This window comes from Periophthalmus magnuspinnatus, chromosome 10, assembly GCF_009829125.3.
Source record: "Periophthalmus magnuspinnatus isolate fPerMag1 chromosome 10, fPerMag1.2.pri, whole genome shotgun sequence".
Taxonomy (NCBI): Eukaryota; Metazoa; Chordata; class Actinopteri; order Gobiiformes; family Gobiidae; genus Periophthalmus; species Periophthalmus magnuspinnatus.
In genome coordinates this window covers 5,681,253-5,702,036 of record NC_047135.1, presented here as the reverse complement: position 1 = coordinate 5,702,036, position 20,784 = coordinate 5,681,253, and the positions used below count along the sequence as shown (strand labels likewise).

The following is a 20,784-nucleotide window of genomic DNA, read 5'->3' as shown; positions in this document are numbered from 1 at the left end:
CTTTGGACACAGCAAGTGAAGGTTGTTTTATGAATTTATGGTATATTTTGGTTGTATGAGGTCAAAAGCTCAATCGTGTTCAGTAGTGGCACTTTCCACTGGTGTTTGAAAATACATGGACTTCCACTATAAACAGTTATATTGTAAAGGGCAACTGGCAATGATTCAGTTGGATGAAATTTCCAAGTCATGTGTGGTGTTATTTTCATCCTGATTTTAAAAGAATGTTTTCCTGTTTGGTGTTTTCACTTGGCAAAGTGTCTGTCTTTGGCTCTGTCCGTGGTGCTGAAAAGTGTTGACAAAGTTTTGGAGTCATTGTTTTTTTGACATTCTTAATGTGTGAACTTCTTAGACACAAATCATACTCTCAAAATATTTATTATCAGACAAGATTCAATCATCCAAAGGTTTCAAAATGTGTAGGTTTTAAACTTTGTTGTTATATCTGTTAAATTGTCCAGACATGTGAATTCAGTGGGACATTTTGAATGATAACTTTGCAGAGAGTGGTGTTATTTGTCATAACAATGACAGTGAACCAAGAGGTGTTGATGTTTTGATTTTGTCAGTGGATTTATGGTTACAATTTAACCACCTTCATTAAGGCAATGTGATATTTGTATCTGGGTATCTGTTACAAAGTCACTCTGAAGACACACTGTAATTTATTAACTCTTAAAAATTAATACATGTATTATGTATTTGGCTCTGGGCAAAAAAAAAAAAAAAACTTTTTATGGGTGGCACTGTTTTTCTTGTGTTGTCTTGATGATTTTAATTATTTCATGTAATACTTTATTATTATTTTAATTATTATTACCATTAGTAGTAGTAATAGTTGTTGTAGTATTATTAGTGCTAGTATTATGATCATTCATATTATTATTATTGTCATTATTATTATTTTAATTTTAATACTGGGGAAAGGGGAAAGGGGAAATAAACGCTACTGCTGATCAAATTACACTATAGTTGTTGGATTCTTGGACAGCATCTCATTATTCACAGTTTGTTGATGAACAGAAAGACAATTTGAAATCCAGAAACATTTTGTCATTATGAGAAAGAATGTGAGGGATCTATTTTTAATAATGATGTGACAACACGTAGGATTCAAACCCGCTTGATAACATTTTTTAAACTGTTTATTTTTTTGTATATTTATAATTTCAATTATAATGAAAATTTATATTATGACACGTTTTATTTTTATGATTTTACAGTGAGTGAAAAAACAAAAAAACAAAAACTAAGAGGAACAGCTACACATGCTGAAAAAAATCTTATATATATATATATATATATATATATATATATATATATATATATATATATATATATATATATATATATATATATATATATATATATATATAAGATTTTTTTCAGCATGTGTAGCTGTTCCTCTAAACCTACTCTTGGTGTCAGTATTTACCAGTGAACCGCGCGGCACATATTTATTCCCCTCCCTTCTTTCCTTCTTTGTGGTTGTTGTAAATTTCTGTTCTACAGATGATGAGGTGTTTCCGCATGAGGGCTTGTTTAGCGAATATTTAGGTTGTAGCATTTTTCCCCGTGGAGCCAACATGGCGCAAAAAGGATTTCTCTTATCGTTCACTTTGGGGTTATTGCTTTTTACCTTTTACCCCATCAGAGGAGACGTGAGTTACTCTGTTCCAGAGGAGATGAAACGTGGATCCGTGATCGGAAATATCGCTAAGGATATAGATCTGGATTTGGGCAGGTTGTCCGCGCGCAGGGCGCGCGTGGACTCGGAGGACAACGGCGTCCAGTACTGCAGCGTGAACCTCAACACGGGAGAGCTGGTTGTTCAGGAGAGGATTGACAGAGAGGGCCTTTGTGCGAAGAAGACTTCATGTATTCTGAAACAGGAGCTCGTGCTGGAAAACCCTTTGGAGCTGCATCGCTTTACTATCCGCGTGCAAGACATAAATGACAACGCGCCACAATTTAAGGAGGATACGCTTAAATTTGAAATTCATGAATCAACTGAGAAGGGCGCGCGATATCCATTAGATGAAGCATACGACGGAGACATTGGGGAGAATAGTGTTCAGGGCTACACCCTGCAAGAGAGCAAACACTTTATATTGGACGTAAAAACAAAGAGCAATGGCCGAAAGTATAGTGAATTAGTTTTGGACAAAAAATTAGACAGAGAGGAAAATAACGAGATCACGCTTGTGCTGACTGCGTTTGATGGCGGCTCTCCTCAGAGATCAGGCACAGTAGTCATCCATGTCACTGTTCTTGACGCTAATGATAATGCGCCAGTGTTTAGTCAGACTGTGTATAAAGCGAGTCTTCCAGAAAACTCTCCTCCAGACACACTGGTTATTACAGTGACTGCTACAGATGCTGATGAGGGAGTAAACAGTGAAATAATGTATGGTTTTGACCAGCCTTTGGATGACGACAGCATATTTACTTTAAACCCCTTCTCTGGGGACGTTAGAGTTGCTCAATTGATTGATTATGAAAAAGAATCATCATATGAAATTCAAATTAGTGCCAAAGATGGATTGGGACTGGCATCTTATGCAACTCTATTTATTGAAATTGTAGACATAAACGACAATGCCCCTGTTATATTCCTAAAATCATTGTCCAATCAGATTCCAGAGAATGTGTCACCTGGTACAGAGGTGGGCATCATTAATGTGCAGGACAGAGACTCAGAGAACAACAGACAGGTCCGCTGCTCCCTTCAGACTGGGGTCCCTTTCAAGTTAGTACCTTCCATTAAAAACTATTATTCTCTAGTGACCACAGAACAGCTGGACCGTGAGCTAGTGTCTGATTACAACATTACAATCACTGCCACTGACGAGGGCTCTCCTCCTCTGTCCTCCTCTAAAACTGTCCACTTAACTGTAGCTGACATCAATGACAACCCTCCCGTGTTTGAGGAGCAGTCCTACAGCGCACATGTGACTGAAAACAACAAACCTGGCTCCACTTTATGTTCTGTTGCTGCTCGAGACCCAGACTGGAGACAAAACGGGACAGTGGTTTATTCTCTGTTACCTGGTGAGGTGAATGGGGCCCCAGTGTCCTCCTATGTATCTGTTAATGGAGACACAGGGGTGATCCATGCTGTGAGGGCTTTTGATTATGAACAGTTCAGGAGTTTTAAAGTCCATGTGATGGCCAGAGACAATGGCTCTCCTCCACTCAGCAGCAACGTGACAGTCAATGTGTTTATATCTGACGTGAACGACAACTCTCCTCAAATACTGTACCCCACCCCGGAGGGGAACTCCTTCATGACTGAACTGGTCCCTAAAGCTGCACATGCAGGCTCTCTGGTGTCCAAAGTGATAGCAGTGGACGCAGACTCTGGACAGAACGCCTGGCTGTCCTATCACATAGTCAAATCCACTGATCCTGGACTTTTTACTATCGGTCTCCACAGTGGAGAGATCCGGAGCCAGCGGGACGTCTCTGAATCTGACAGCATGAAACAGAACCTTATTGTGTCAGTGAAGGATAACGGACAGCCTCCTCTGTCTGCCACCTGCTCCATGTATTTACTGATCTCTGATAACTTGGCTGAAGTGCCTGAACTCAAGGACATTTCTTATGATGAGAGGGACTCAAAGCTGACATCATATCTGATCATTGCACTGGTGTCAGTGTCCACATTTTTCCTCACCTTCATTATTATTGTCCTGGGTGTGAGGTTCTGTCGCAGGAGGAAGCCCAGACTGTTGTTTGATGGAGCAGTTGCAATCCCCAGTGGTTATCTGCCTCCTAATTATGCAGATGTTGACGGCACAGGAACTTTACGCAGCACTTACAACTATGATGGATACATGACGACTGGATCCAGGACAAGTGACTTTAAGTTTGTGTCGTCCTACAATGACAACACACTGCCTGCAGATCAGACACTGAGAAAAAGCCCCACTGACTTTTCTGACGTCTTTGGAGATGGTGATGTCTCTCCTGAGGTAGGCACATAGTCAAAGAATTGCCTTCAACGTTTGTCTGTGTTCACTTCTTTTCAACACTGGTGCATTTTCTACTTTTTTTGTTTTGTTTTTTAACCTATATATTTTTAGTTATGTCTTGTGTTTTTATGTCATATTTCTTCAGTCTGACCTTTGGAGTTAGTTGATACTAGAGAATAGATTTACAAATCACCATATCAAGAAGATAGTGATGATTTTGTCTTATGTCTCTGTTACAACTGTGATAACTGGTGGAGCCATTACACCGTGCCTAGTTTGTTAGTTGGGAATGCTTGTATATACAATCCTTGTACATATAATGTTCTGGCTCTTCTGGCTATTTCAACAAACAGGCAGCTACTCTGACTTTGGACATGGCAAGTGAAGGTTGTTTTATGAATTAATGGTATATTTGGTTGTATGTGGTTATAACCTCAGTGGTGCTTAGTACTGGCACTTTCCACTCGTTTTTGAGAATACATGAACTTCCACTATAAACAGTTCTATTGTAAAGGGCAACTGGCAATGATTCAGTTGCATGGAATTTCTAAATCATGTGTGATGTTATTTTCATACTAAATTTAAGAAATTGTTTCCTGTTTAGTGTTGGCAAAGCATCTGTCTTTGGCTCTGTCCGTGGTGCTGAAGAGTGTTGGCAGAGTTTTGGGGTCATTCTTTTTTTCACATTCTTTAATATATGTACTTCTTTAACACAAGTCATATTCTCAAAATATTTTATATCAGACAAGATTCAATCATTGAAAGGTTTCAAATTGTGTAGGCTTTAAACTGTGTTGTTCTATTTCTTACATTGCACAGACATGTGAATTCAATGAGACACCTCGGATAATACCTTTGCAGAGTATGAGGTTATTTGCCATAACAATGACAGTGAACCAAGATGTGGTGTTGATGTTTTGAGTTTGTCACTTCCATTAGGGTATGGTGATGTTTGCACCTGGGTATGCATTACAAAATCGCTGTGAAGACACACACTGTAATTAATTAGCTCTTAAAAAATAATACATGTACTGTATATTTGACTCTGGTCATAAATACATTTGAGAATTGGCACTGTTCCTCTTATGTTGTCTTCATGATTTTAAAATATTTCATATCATTCTATTTAATAATAACAATATTATTATTATTATTATTATTATTATTATTATTATTATTATTATTATTTCAACATTAGCCTTCATTAAGGGGAAAAACGCTACTGCTGATCAAATTACACGTCAGTGCTCTGGATTCTTGGACAGCATCTCATTATTCACAGTTTGTTGGTAAAAAGAAAGGCAATTAGAAATCTTGAAATATTTTGTCATTACGAGAAAGAATGTGAGGGATCTATTTTTAACAGTGAAATGACAAAACATAGGATTAAAAACCCAATCGAATACATTTTAAACTGTTTATTTTATTTTTATTATTTCAATAATAATGAACATTTAATTTAGGACACTTTTTATTATTTTGTTTTTAAAGTGAGTTAAAAAAAACCCTGATTTTTTAAGGAAGCGTAGCTATTCCTCTAAACCTACTCTTGGTGTCAGTATTTACCAGTGAACCGCGCGGCACATATTTATTCCCCTCCCTTCTTTCCTTCTTTGTGGTTGTTGTAAAATTCTGTTCTACGGATCATGAGGTGTTTCCGCATGAGGGCTCGTTTAGCGAATATTTAGGTTGTAGCATTTTTCCCAGTGGAGCCAACATGGCGCAAAAAGGATTTACCTTATTTTCCACATTGGGGTTATTGTTTTTTACCTTTTACCCCATCAGAGGAGACGTGAGTTACTCTGTTCCAGAGGAGATGAAACGTGGATCTGTGATCGGAAATATCGCTAAGGATATAGGTCTGGATTTGGGCAGGTTGTCCGCGCGCAGGGCGCGCGTGGACTCAGAGGACAACGGCGTCCAGTACTGCAGCGTGAACCTCAACACGGGAGAGCTGGTTGTTCAGGAGAGGATTGACAGAGAGGGCCTTTGTGCGAAGAAGACTTCATGTATTCTGAAACAGGAGCTCGTGCTGGAAAACCCTTTGGAGCTGCATCGCTTTACTATCCGCGTGCAAGACATAAATGACAACGCACCACAATTTAAAGAGGATACGCTTAAATTTGAAATCCGTGAAATGACTGATAAAGGCGCGCGATATCCATTAGATGAAGCATACGACGGAGACATAGGGGAGAATAGTGTTCAGGGTTACACCCTGCAAGAAAACAAACACTTTACATTGGACGTAAAAACAAAGAGCAATGGCCGAAAGTATAGTGAATTAGTTTTGGACAAGGAGTTAGACAGAGAGGAAAATAATGAGATCACGCTTGTGTTGACTGCGTTTGATGGCGGCTCTCCTCAGAGATCAGGCACAGTAGTCATCCATGTCACTGTTCTTGACGCTAATGATAATGCGCCAGTGTTTAGTCAGACTGTGTATAAAGCGAGTCTTCCAGAAAACTCTCCTCCAGACACACTGGTTATTACAGTGACTGCTTCTGATGCAGACGAGGGGGTAAACAGTGAAATAATGTATGGTTTTGACCACCCTGCGGATGATGACAACATATTTACTTTAAATCCCTCCACTGGGGAGGTTAGAGTTGCTCAATCGATTGATTATGAAAAAGAATCATCATATGAAATTCAAATTAGTGCCAAAGATGGACTTGGACTGGCATCTTTTGCAACTCTATTTATTGAAATTGTAGACATAAATGACAATGCTCCTGTTATATTTTTGAAATCACTGTCAAGTCAGATTCCAGAGAATGTGTCACCTGGTACAGAGGTGGGCATCATTAATGTGCAGGACAGAGACTCAGAGAACAACAGACAGGTCGGCTGCTCCCTTCAGACTGGGGTCCCTTTCAAGTTAGTACCTTCCATTAAAAACTATTATTCTCTAGTGACCACAGAACAGCTGGACCGTGAGCTAGTGTCTGATTACAACATTACAATCACTGCCACTGACGAGGGCTCTCCTCCTCTGTCCTCCTCTAAAACTGTCCACTTAACTGTAGCTGACATCAATGACAACCCTCCTGTGTTTGAGGAGCAGTCCTACAGCGCACATGTGACTGAAAACAACAAACCTGGCTCCACTTTATGTTCTGTTGCTGCTCGAGACCCAGACTGGAGACAAAACGGGACAGTGGTTTATTCTCTGTTACCTGGTGAGGTGAATGGGGCCCCAGTGTCCTCCTATGTATCTGTTAATGGAGACACAGGGGTGATCCATGCTGTGAGGGCTTTTGATTATGAACAGTTCAGGAGTTTTAAGGTCCATGTGATGGCCAGAGACAATGGCTCTCCTCCACTCAGCAGCAACGTGACAGTCAATGTGTTTATATCTGACATGAATGACAACTCTCCTCAAATACTGTACCCCACCCCGGAGGGGAACTCCTTCATGACTGAACTGGTCCCTAAAGCTGCACATGCAGGCTCTCTGGTGTCCAAAGTGATAGCAGTGGACGCAGACTCTGGACAGAACGCCTGGCTGTCCTATCACATAGTCAAATCCACTGATCCTGGACTTTTTACTATTGGTCTCCACAGTGGAGAGATCCGGAGCCAGCGGGACGTCTCTGAATCTGACAGCATGAAACAGAACCTTATTGTGTCAGTGAAGGATAACGGACAGCCTCCTCTCTCTGCCACCTGCTCCATGTATTTACTGATCTCTGATAACTTGGCTGAAGTGCCTGAACTCAAGGACATTTCTTATGATGAGAGGGACTCAAAGCTGACATCCTATCTGATCATTGCACTGGTTTCAGTGTCCACATTTTTCCTCACCTTCATCATTATTGTCCTGGGTGTGAGGTTCTGTCGCAGGAGGAAGCCCAGACTGTTGTTTGATGGAGCAGTTGCAATCCCCAGTGGTTATCTGCCTCCTAATTATGCAGATGTTGACGGCACAGGAACTTTACGCAGCACTTACAACTATGATGGATACATGACGACTGGATCCAGGACAAGTGACTTTAAGTTTGTGTCGTCCTACAATGACAACACGCTGCCTGCAGATCAGACACTGAGAAAAAGCCCCACTGACTTTTCTGACGTCTTTGGAGATTTAGAAGAATGCTCAGAGGTATGCAACTGCAATTAAATCAAATCTTTATTTATTTTCTTTTGCGTTTCTTGTCCTATATGTTTAGATGTTGTTTCCTCTTAAAATAATTTCACATATTGACATTTTGGGCCAATGATTCTTGGGCAATGTTATTTTACATTTGGTCTTTATAACCAGCAGCAGTGTTATTTTAATGATTTATTCAATAGTTGTTTTGGCATTGTAGCTCGCGGTCAAGATGAAAAATATTTTTGTCTCTTTTTGCACATAATTTGTATGTGTTTTTGTGTAAAACATAATACCCTGTTTGGTGCTTAGTATGTGACAAAGTGCCTTTAATAACACATTGCAATTCTACTTACATTTTCATTTTGAGGAAATACAAACAGTTAAAGCAGTTTGTGCTGTGATTTTGAGAATTTTACCTGTCTGAGATCAACAGGTGTTTGTCAGATGAAATGCTTTGGAACGTGTAGATTTCCATTTGACTGTATTGCCTAAAGCTCAAGACATACAGTATAAGCCTTCTATGTGTTGCAAGATGTACAGTGCCATAATAAGAATACTTTAATATACCATTTAGATATATTCTGATTATTTATATTCATTTCATTTTTGTGAGCTTCTGTTTGAGGCTCAAGTCATTTTGATATTTCAAACGTGAGTCAAATCACATTTTTGCTCTGATCTGAGGCTGATGTTTTTATGTCCTTTATGGGTTATACTCTGTGCTGTTTTTTCTTATTCATCACTCCTACTTTTTTTCACTTTTACCTTTCACTTTATCTAAATGTAGACAATTACCACCTTTAAATTTTCATGAAGCATAACACAAGATGAGCAAAAACAAGTGAATATGCCATTGTTGATGAGAGGGTATTGAATTAAAGTTTATATTGACCTAAATATAATTCAGTGCATGAATATCAATCAAATGTTCAGTGATTCATATGTTATAAACATGTTTTCAAGTATCTGTGTAAATCTTCAGACATCCAGATATGATCCATAGTAAAATAATATTTGGCAACAGGACAAAAAGTAATTTTAGTGAAGATGTTTTACTGCTCTTACAAGTAATTTATTCAGTTCTGATCAGATTTATCATGGACTACCCTTCAGATAGATACAAGGCAGTGTCCATCAGCGATCTGACCAGAACTGTAGAAGCGACTGGGATGAAAAGTGAAACATATTCACTCAAATAACCCTTTGTCTTCTTGAATTGATTGTTTAGTTTTCTATGTGTTTTCAAGTAGTGAGAACCAAATAAATAATCATTTTTTATTCTTATTTTTTCAAGCAAAACTGAATGAATTTCCTCAACTACATACATGTCTAATTTTCTCTTTTAAAATCCATAAGTCCAAAACTAAACAGTGGACATAATTCAGACAAGATACCCTCATTACATTTTAAAATAAAACTAAAATAATTAGATTGCATAAAAGAACAGTTTTGAAAGTTTTATTATTTTATTTATTGATTGATTGATTGATTTTTTTTTTACACACTGTAGACATTAACATCATAAAACACACGATATATTAATGAAGCCACTGTTATGCGTTTTTGGACAAACAATAAAAATGCATAGCCCATAAATTTGATCCTTATGGACAACAGGATGAAATAATTTGTGAAACAAGATTCTAATTTTTAAAGTATATAATCGAAAAACAAGGTTTTTAATGACACAGTTTAGCTCACGGTGGCGCTGTTTGCCAGTATATGAGCCTGGCCTGAGCTGTAGCCACCCATTATCCACTTGTAGTTTTGAATGTGGAAACCTAGGACGTGCGTAACGCTGATTGCAATTACTGCATACTTGTTTTACGCGTCTGTTCGTTGTTGACGAGACGATGGTATTTCTAAAGAAAATCTGTGTATTTTTCTTGTTCTTCACGTGGATTGAGGCAGCGTGGGGAGATGTGAGCTACACCTTACCAGAGGAAACCAAACAAGGATGGGTTATTGGAAATATAGCAAAAGACCTGGGTCTGAAGAGCGGCGTATTAAGCCACAGAAAAGCCCGCATTGACACCGAGGGGACGGAGAAGCGCTACTTTGACGTAAACGTGGACAACGGAAACCTGGTTGTTGCAGACAGAATTGACCGAGAGGAGCTTTGTGGTGAAAGGGCGTCGTGTGTCGTTAAACGGGAGCTTGTTCTGGAGAGTCCTCTGGAGCTGCACCGAATTAGCGTTCACGTCCAAGATATTAATGACAACGCACCGAAATTTAACGAAGAGGTTATTAGTCTTGAGATAAGTGAATCTGCAATCAGGGGGGCTCGTTTTCTGATAGAGGAGGCGCACGATGAGGATGTGGGGCAGAATTCTATTCAACAATACAGTTTAAACAAAAACGAGAACTTTGTTTTAATAATATCTGGAAATACCATCGAGCTGGTGCTGGATAAAGAATTAGATCGTGAAAAACAACAGGAAATAGATTTGATTTTGACAGCTTTTGATGGCGGGTCTCCACAGAGATCAGGGACCGTGGCCATACACGTCACTGTATTGGACGCTAATGATAACGCCCCTGTGTTCAGCCAGGCCGTGTATAAAGCCAGTCTGCCTGAAAACTCCCCACTAGACACTGTAGTGCTGACTGTTAGTGCGACTGATGCAGATGAAGGTGTCAATGGTGACGTGAGTTATGATTTTGGGCGTGTTACTGAAGATGTGAAAAAGACTTTCAGTTTAAATCCAAAAACAGGGGAAATAAGAGTTATTGGCAACATTGACTTTGAAGCCACAGCCTCTTTTGAAATACGTGTTAAAGCAAAAGATGGATTAGGATTGTCATCTCATGGAAAAGTCATAATTTCTGTCACAGATGTCAATGACAATGCTCCTGTGGTCAGTTTAAAATCCCTGTCAGATACAATGGCAGAAAATACCCCTCCTGGTACAGAGGTGGGCATCATTAATGTGCAGGACAGAGACTCAGAGAACAACAGACAGGTCCGCTGCTCCCTTCAGACTGGGGTCCCTTTCAAGTTAGTACCTTCCATAAAAAGCTATTATTCTCTAGTGACCACAGAACAGCTGGACCGTGAGCTAGTGTCTGATTACAACATTACAATCACTGCCACTGACGAGGGCTCTCCTCCTCTGTCCTCCTCTAAAACTGTCCACTTAACTGTAGCTGACATCAATGACAACCCTCCTGTGTTTGAGGAGCAGTCCTACAGCGCACATGTGACTGAAAATAACAAACCTGGCTCCACTTTATGTTCTATTGCTGCTCGAGACCCAGATTGGAGACAAAACGGGACAGTGGTTTATTCTCTGTTACCTGGTGAGGTGAATGGGGCCCCAGTGTCCTCCTATGTATCTGTTAATGGAGACACAGGGGTGATCCATGCTGTGAGGGCTTTTGATTATGAACAGTTCAGGAGTTTTAAAGTCCATGTGATGGCCAGAGACAATGGCTCTCCTCCACTCAGCAGCAACACGACAGTCAATGTGTTTATATCTGACGTGAACGACAACTCTCCCCAAATACTGTACCCCACCCCGGAGGGGAACTCCTTCATGACTGAACTGGTCCCTAAAGCTGCACATGCAGGCTCTCTGGTGTCCAAAGTGATAGCAGTGGACGCAGACTCTGGACAGAACGCCTGGCTGTCCTATCACATAGTCAAATCCACTGATCCGGGACTTTTTACTATCTGTCTCCACAGTGGAGAGATCCGGAGCCAGCGGGACGTCTCTGAATCTGACAGCATGAAACAGAACCTTATTGTGTCAGTGAAGGATAACGGACAGCCTCCTCTCTCTGCCACCTGCTCCATGTATTTACTGATCTCTGATAACTTGGCTGAAGTGCCTGAACTCAAGGACATTTCTTATGATGAGAGGGACTCAAAGCTGACATCCTATCTGATCATTGCACTGGTGTCAGTGTCCACATTTTTCCTCACCTTCATTATTATTGTCCTGGGTGTGAGGTTCTGTCGCAGGAGGAAGCCCAGACTGTTGTTTGATGGAGCAGTTGCAATCCCCAGTGGTTATCTGCCTCCTAATTATGCAGATGTTGACGGCACAGGAACTTTACGCAGCACTTACAACTATGATGGATACATGACGACTGGATCCAGGACAAGTGACTTTAAGTTTGTGTCGTCCTACAATGACAACACGCTGCCTGCAGATCAGACACTGAGAAAAAGCCCCACTGACTTTTCTGACGTCTTTGGAGATTTAGAAGAATGCTCAGAGGTATGCAACTGCAATTAAATCAAATCTTTATTTATTTTCTTTTGCATTTCTTGTCCTATATGTTTAGATGTTGTTTCCTCTTAAAATCATTTCACATATTGACATTTTGGGCCAATGATTCTTGGGCAATGTTACTTTACATTTGGTCTTTATAACCAGCAGCAGTGTTATTTTAATGATTTATTCAATAGTTGTTTTGGCATTGTAGCTCGTGGTCAAGATGAAAAATATTTTTGTCTCTTTTTGCACATAATTTGTATGTGTTTTTGTGTAAAACATAATACCCTGTTTGGTGCTTAGTATGTGACAAAGTGCCTTTAATAACACATTCAAATTCTACTTACATTTTCATTTTGAGGAAATACAAACAGTTAAAGCAGTTTGTGCTATGATTTTGAGAATTTTACCTGTCTGAGATCAACAGGTGTTTGTCAGATGAAATGCTTTGGAACATGTAGATTTCCATTTGACTGTATTGCCTAAAGCTCAAGACATACAGTATAAGCCTTCTATGTGTTGCAAGATGTACACTGCCATAATAAGAATACTTTAATATACCATTTAGATATATTTTGATTATTTATATTAATTTCATTTTCGTGAGCTTCTGTTTGAGGCTCAAATCATTTTGATATTGCAAACGTGAGTCAAATCACATTTTTGCTCTGATCTGAGGCTGATGTTTTTATGTCCTTTATGGGTTATAGTCAGTGCTGTTTTTCCTGACATGTCAATCCTATTCTTTTTCACTTTTACCTTGCACTTTATCTAAATGTGGATAATTACCCCCTTTAAATAATTCTGAAGACATAACACAAGATGAGCAAAAACAACTGAATATGCCATTGTTGATGAGTGGGTATTGAATTAAAGTTTATATTGAACTAAATATAATTCAGTGCATGAATACCAATCAAATGTTCAGTGATTCATATGTTATAAACGTGTTTTCAAGGATCTGTGTAAATCTTCAGACATCCAGATATGATCCATAGTAAAATAATATTTGGCAACAGGACAAAAAGTAATTTTAGTGAAGATGTTTTACTGCTCTTACAAGTAATTTATTCAGTTCTGATCAAATTTATCATGGACTACCCTTCAGATAGATACAAGGCAGTGTCCATCAGTGATCTGACCAGAACTGAAGAAGCAGCTTGGATGAGAAGTTAAACATATCAACTCAAATAATCTTTTGTCCTGTTGATAGAATTGATTGTTTAGTTTACTATGTGTTTTCAAGTAGTGTGAACAAAGTAAATCATCATGTTTCATTTTTATGATTTCAAACAAAACGTAATGAATTTCCCCAATTATAAATACATCTACTTTTCTCTTTTTAAATCCAAAAGTCCAAAACTAAACAGTGGACATAATTCAGACAGTATGGCCTCATTACATTTTAAAACAAAACTAAAACTTGTTTTTTTGTTGTTGTTTTTTTCTTTTTTTACACACTTTAAACATTAGTATCATAAAACACACGGTACATCACTGAAGTCACTGTTATGCGTTATTCGACAAACAACAAAAATGCATAGCCCATAAATTTGATCCTTATGGACAACAGGATGAAATAATTTGTGAAACAAGATTCTAATTTTTAAAGTATATAATCGAATAACAAATTTCTAATGTCACAGTTTAGCTCACGGTGGCGCTGTTTGCCAGTATATGAGCCTGGTCTGAGCTGTAGCCACCCATTATCCACTTGTAGTTTGAATGTGGAAACCTAGGACGTGCGTAACGCTGATTGCAATTACTGCATACTTGTTTTACGCGTCTGTTCGTTGTTGACGAGACGATGGTATTTCTAAAGAAAATCTGCGTGTTTTTCTTGTTCTTCACGTGGATTGAGGCAGCGTGGGGAGATGTGAGCTACACCTTACCAGAGGAAACCAAACAAGGATGGGTTATTGGAAATATAGCAAAAGACCTGGGTCTGAAGAGCGGCGTATTAAGCCACAGAAAAGCCCGCATTGACACCGAGGGGACGGAGAAGCGCTACTTTGACGTAAACGTGGACAACGGAAACCTGGTTGTTGCAGACAGAATTGACCGAGAGGAGCTTTGTGGTGAAAGGGCGTCGTGTGTCGTTAAACGGGAGCTTGTCCTGGAGAGTCCTCTGGAGCTGCACCGAATTAGCGTTCACGTCCAAGATATTAATGACAACGCACCCAAATTTAACGAAGAGGTTATTGGTCTAGAGATAAGTGAATCTGCAGACAGAGGGGCTCGTTTTCTGATAGAGGAGGCGCAAGATGCAGATGTGGGGCAAAATTCGGTCCAACAATACAGTCTGAACAAAAATGATAATTTTATTTCAGTAATCACAGGAAATACCATCGAGCTGGTGCTGGATAAAGAATTAGATCGTGAAAAACAACAGGAAATAGATTTGATTTTGACAGCTTTTGATGGCGGGTCTCCACAGAGATCAGGGACCGTGGCCATACACGTCACTGTATTGGACGCTAATGATAACGCCCCTGTGTTCAGCCAGGCCGTGTATAAAGCCAGTCTGCCTGAAAACTCCCCACTAGACACTGTAGTGCTGACTGTTAGTGCAACTGATGCAGATGAAGGCGTCAATGGTGATGTGAGTTATGATTTCGTGCATGTTAATGAAGATGTGAGAAATACCTTTAGTATAAATCCAAAAACAGGAGAAATAAGAGTTATTGGCAACATTGACTTTGAAGCCACAACTTCATTTGAAATACGTGTTAAAGCAAAAGATGGATTAGGATTGTCATCACATGGAAAAGTCATAATTTCTGTCACTGATGTCAATGACAATGCTCCTGTGGTCAGTTTAAAGTCCTTGTCAGATACAATAGCAGAAAATACCCCTCCTGGTACAGAGGTGGGCATCATTAATGTGCAGGACAGAGACTCAGAGAACAACAGACAGGTCCGCTGCTCCCTTCAGACTGGGGTCCCTTTCAAGTTAGTACCTTCCATTAAAAACTATTATTCTCTAGTGACCACAGAACAGCTGGACCGTGAGCTAGTGTCTGATTACAACATTACAATCACTGCCACTGACGAGGGCTCTCCTCCTCTGTCCTCCTCTAAAACTGTCCACTTAACTGTAGCTGACATCAATGACAACCCTCCTGTGTTTGAGGAGCAGTCCTACAGCGCACATGTGACTGAAAACAACAAACCTGGCTCCACTTTATGTTCTGTTGCTGCTCGAGACCCAGACTGGAGACAAAACGGGACAGTGGTTTATTCTCTGTTACCTGGTGAGGTGAATGGGGCCCCAGTGTCCTCCTATGTATCTGTTAATGGAGACACAGGGGTGATCCATGCTGTGAGGGCTTTTGATTATGAACAGTTCAGGAGTTTTAAAGTCCATGTGATGGCCAGAGACAATGGCTCTCCTCCACTCAGCAGCAACGTGACAGTTAATGTGTTTATATCTGATATGAACGACAACTCTCCCCAAATACTGTACCCCACCCCGGAGGGGAACTCCTTCATGACTGAACTGGTCCCTAAAGCTGCACATGCAGGCTCTCTGGTGTCCAAAGTGATAGCAGTGGACGCAGACTCTGGACAGAACGCCTGGCTGTCCTATCACATAGTCAAATCCACTGATCCTGGACTTTTTACTATCGGTCTCCACAGTGGAGAGATCCGGAGCCAGCGGGACGTCTCTGAATCTGACAGCATGAAACAGAACCTTATTGTGTCAGTGAAGGATAACGGACAGCCTCCTCTCTCTGCCACCTGCTCCATGTATTTACTGATCTCTGATAACTTGGCTGAAGTGCCTGAACTCAAGGACATTTCTTATGATGAGAGGGACTCAAAGCTGACATCCTATCTGATCATTGCACTGGTTTCAGTGTCCACATTTTTCCTCACCTTCATCATTATTGTCCTGGGTGTGAGGTTCTGTCGCAGGAGGAAGCCCAGACTGTTGTTTGATGGAGCAGTTGCAATCCCCAGTGGTTATCTGCCTCCTAATTATGCAGATGTTGACGGCACAGGAACTTTACGCAGCACTTACAACTATGATGGATACATGACGACTGGATCCAGGACAAGTGACTTTAAGTTTGTGTCGTCCTACAATGACAACACGCTGCCTGCAGATCAGACACTGAGAAAAAGCCCCACTGACTTTTCTGACATCTTTGGAGATTTAGAAGAATGCTCAGAGGTATGCAACTGCAATTAAATCAAATATTTATTTATTTTCTTTTGCGTTTCTTGTCCTATATGTTTAGATGTTGTTTCCTCTTAAAATAATTTCACATATTGACATTTTGGGCCAATGATTCTTGGGCAATGTTATTTTACATTTGGTCTTCATAACCAGCAGCAGTGTTATTTTAATGATTTATTCAATAGTTGTTTTGGCATTGTAGCTCGCGGTCAAGATGAAAAATATTTTTGTCTCTTTTTGCACATAATTTGTATGTGTTTTTGTGTAAAACATAATACCCTGTTTGGTGCTTAGTATGTGACAAAGTGCCTTTAATGACACATTACAATTCTACTTACATTTTCATTTTGAGGAAATACAAACAGTTAAAGCAGTTTGTGCTGTGATTTTGAGAATTTTACCTGTCTGAGATCAACAGGTGTTTGTCAGATGAAATGCTTTGGAACATGTAGATTTCCATGTGACAGTATTGCCTAAAGCTCAAGACATACAGTATAAGCCTTCTATGTGTTGCAAGATGTACAGTGCCATAATAAGAATACTTTAATATACCATTTCGATATATTCTGATTATTTATATTTTTTTTTATTATATTATTATTTCATTTTTGTGAGCTTCTGTTTGAGGCTCAAGTCATTTTGATATTTCAAACGTGAGTCAAATCACATTTTTGCTCTGATCTGAGGCTGATGTTTTTATGTCCTTTATGGGTTATACTCTGTGCTGTTTTTTCTTATTCATCACTCCTACTTTTTTTCACTTTTACCTTTCACTTTATCTAAATGTAGACAATTACCACCTTTAAATTTTCATGAAGCATAACACAAGATGAGCAAAAACAAGTGAATATGCCATTGTTGATGAGAGGGTATTGAATTAAAGTTTATATTGACCTAAATATAATTCAGTGCATGAATATCAATCAAATGTTCAGTGATTCATATGTTATAAACATGTTTTCAAGTATCTGTGTAAATCTTCAGACATCCAGATATGATCCATAGTAAAATAATATTTGGCAACAGGACAAAAAGTAATTTTAGTGAAGACATTTTACTGCTCTTACAAGTAACTTATTCAGTTATGATCAGATTTATCATGGACTACCCTTCAGATAGATACAAGGCAGCGTCCATCAGCGATCTGACCAGAACTGAAGAAGCGACTGGGATGAAAAGTGAAACATATTCACTCAAATAACCTTTTGTCTTCTTGAATTGATTGTTTAGTTTTCTATGTGTTTTCAAGTAGTGAGAACAAAATAAATCAGCATTTTTTATTGTTATTTTTTCAAGCAAAACTGAATGAATTTCCCCAACTAAAAATATGTCTAATTTTCTCTTTTAAAATCCATAAGTCCAAAACTAAACAGTGGACATAATTCAGACAGGATACCCTCATTACATTTTAAAATGAAACTAAAATAATTAGATTGCATAAAAGAACAGTTTTGTAAGTTGTATTATTTTATTTATTTATTGATTGATTGATTGATTTTTTTTTACACACCGTAGACATTAACATCATAAAACACACGATATATTAATGAAGCCACTGTTATGCGTTTTTGGACAAACAATAAAAATGCATAGCCCATAAATTTAATACTTATTGACAACAGGATGAAAGCATTTGTGAAACAAGATTCTAACTTTTAAAGCATTTAATCGAAAAACAGGATTTCTAATGACACAGTTTAGCTCACGGTGGCGCTGTTTGCCAGTATATGAGCCTGGTCTGAGCTGTAGCCACCCATTATCCACTTGTAGTTTGAATGTGGAAACCTAGGACGTGCGTAACGCTGATTGCAAATACTGCATACTTGTTTTACGCGTCTGTTCGTTGTTGACGAGACGATGGTATTTCTAAAGAAAATCTGTGTGTTTTTCTTGTTCTTCACGTGGATTGAGGCAGCGTGGGGAGACGTGAGCTACACCTTACCAGAGGAAACCAAACAAGGATGGGTTATTGGAAATATAGCAAAAGACCTGGGTCTGAAGAGCGGCGTATTAAGCCACAGAAAAGCCCGCATTGACACCGAGGGGACGGAGAAGCGCTACTTTGACGTAAACGTGGACAACGGAAACCTGGTTGTTGCAGACAGAATTGACCGAGAGGAGCTTTGTGGTGAAAGGGCGTCGTGTGTCGTTAAACGGGAGCTTGTCCTGGAGAGTCCTCTGGAGCTGCACCGAATTAGCGTTCACGTCCAAGATATTAATGACAACGCACCCAAATTTAACGAAGAGGTTATTAGTCTAGAGATAAGAGAATCTGCAATCAGGGGGGCTCGTTTTCTGATAGAGGAGGCGCAAGATGCAGATGTGGGGCAAAATTCGGTTCAACAATACAGTCTGAACAAAAATGATAATTTTATTTCAGTAATTACAGGAAATACCATCGAGCTGGTGCTGGATAAAGAATTAGATCGTGAAAAACAACAGGAAATAGATTTGATTTTGACAGCTTTTGATGGCGGGTCTCCACAGAGATCAGGGACCGTGGCCATACACGTCACTGTATTGGACGCTAATGATAACGCCCCTGTGTTCAGCCAGGCCGTGTATAAAGCCAGTCTGCCTGAAAACTCCCCACTAGACACTGTAGTGCTGACTGTTAGTGCAACTGATGCAGATGAAGGTGTCAATGGTGATGTGAGTTATGATTTCGTGCATGTTAATGAAGATGTGAGAAATACCTTTAGTATAAATCCAAAAACAGGAGAAATAAGAGTTATTGGCAACATTGACTTTGAAGCCACAACTTCATTTGAAATACGTGTTAAAGCAAAAGATGGATTAGGATTGTCATCTCATGGAAAAGTCATAATTTCTGTCACAGATGTCAATGACAATGCTCCTGTGGTCAGTTTAAAATCCTTGTCAGATACAATAGCAGAAAATACCCCTCCTGGTACAGAGGTGGGCATTATTAATGTGCAGGACAGAGACTCAGAGAACAACAGACAGGTCCGCTGCTCCCTTCAGACTGGGGTCCCTTTCAAGTTAGTACCTTCCATTAAAAACTATTATTCTCTAGTGACCACAGAACAGCTGGACCGTGAGCTAGTGTCTGATTACAACATTACAATCACTGCCACTGACGAGGGCTCTCCTCCTCTGTCCTCCTCTAAAACTGTCCACTTAACTGTAGCTGACATCAATGACAACCCTCCTGTGTTTGAGGAGCAGTCCTACAGCGCACATGTGACTGAAAACAACAAACCTGGCTCCACTTTATGTTCTGTTGCTGCTCGAGACCCAGACTGGAGACAAAACGGGACAGTGGTTTATTCTCTGTTACCTGGTGAGGTGAATGGGGCCCCAGTGTCCTCCTATGTATCTGTTAATGGAGACACAGGGGTGATCCATGCTGTGAGGGCTTTTGATTATGAACAGTTCAGGAGTTTTAAAGTCCATGTGATGGCCAGAGACAATGGCTCTCCTCCACTCAGCAGCAACGTGACAGTCAATGTGTTTATATCTGACATGAACGACAACTCTCCCCAAATACTGTACCCCACCCCGGAGGGGAACTCCTTCATGACTGAACTGGTCCCTAAAGCTGCACATGCAGGCTCTCTGGTGTCCAAAGTGATAGCAGTGGACGCAGACTCTGGACAGAACGCCTGGCTGTCCTATCACATAGTCAAATCCACTGATCCTGGACTTTTTACTATCGGTCTTCACAGTGGAGAGATCCGGAGCCAGCGGGACGTCTCTGAATCTGACAGCATGAAACAGAACCTTATTGTGTCAGTGAAGGATAACGGACAGCCTCCTCTCTCTGCCACCTGCTCCATGTATTTACTGATCTCTGATAACTTGGCTGAAGTGCCTGAACTCAAGGACATTTCTTATGATGAGAGGGACTCAAAGCTGACATCCTATCTGATCATTGCACTGGTTTCAGTGTCCACATTTTTCCTCACCTTCATTATTATTGTCCTGGGTGTGAGGTTCTGTCGCAGGAGGAAGCCCAGACTGTTGTTTGATGGAGCAGTTGCAATCCCCAGTGGTTATCTGCCTCCTAATTATGCAGATGTTGACGGCACAGGAACTTTACGCAGCACTTACAACTATGATGGATACATGACGACTGGATCCAGGACAAGTGACTTTAAGTTTGTGTCGTCCTACAATGACAACACGCTGCCTGCAGATCAGACGCTGAGAAAAAGCCCCACTGACTGTTCTGACATCTTTGGAGATTTAGAAGAATTCTCAGAGGTATGCAACTGCAATTAAATCAAATATTTATTTATTTTCTTTTGCGTTTCTTGTCCTATATGTTTAGATGTTGTTTCCTCTTAA

The 20,784-nt window shown here is 39.9% G+C and overlaps 5 protein-coding genes across 5 annotated transcripts; all 5 read left to right on the top strand.

Annotated features, from left to right (window-relative positions):
• Positions 1-1,586: 1,586 nt before the first annotated feature.
• Positions 1,587-3,986, top strand: LOC117378022 (protocadherin beta-16-like). Its single transcript, XM_033974562.1, has one exon. The coding sequence runs from the start codon at positions 1,587-1,589 to the stop codon at positions 3,984-3,986; it is 2,400 nt and encodes a 799-aa protein (XP_033830453.1).
• A 1,705-nt stretch (positions 3,987-5,691) lies between these two features.
• Positions 5,692-8,097, top strand: LOC117378021 (protocadherin beta-16-like). The gene has a single exon (XM_033974561.1). It carries the CDS (start codon positions 5,692-5,694, stop codon positions 8,095-8,097), a length of 2,406 nt encoding a protein of 801 aa, XP_033830452.1.
• Positions 8,098-9,851: 1,754 nt separating this feature from the next.
• Positions 9,852-12,311, top strand: LOC117378020 (protocadherin gamma-A11-like). Its single transcript, XM_033974560.2, has one exon. It carries the CDS (start codon positions 9,924-9,926, stop codon positions 12,309-12,311), a length of 2,388 nt encoding a protein of 795 aa, XP_033830451.1. The 5' UTR covers positions 9,852-9,923.
• A 1,786-nt stretch (positions 12,312-14,097) lies between these two features.
• Positions 14,098-16,485, top strand: LOC117378018 (protocadherin gamma-A11-like). Its single transcript, XM_033974559.1, has one exon. It carries the CDS (start codon positions 14,098-14,100, stop codon positions 16,483-16,485), a length of 2,388 nt encoding a protein of 795 aa, XP_033830450.1.
• Positions 16,486-18,330: 1,845 nt separating this feature from the next.
• On the top strand, positions 18,331-20,718 carry LOC117378017 (protocadherin gamma-A11-like). The gene has a single exon (XM_033974558.1). It carries the CDS (start codon positions 18,331-18,333, stop codon positions 20,716-20,718), a length of 2,388 nt encoding a protein of 795 aa, XP_033830449.1.
• Positions 20,719-20,784: the final 66 nt, after the last annotated feature.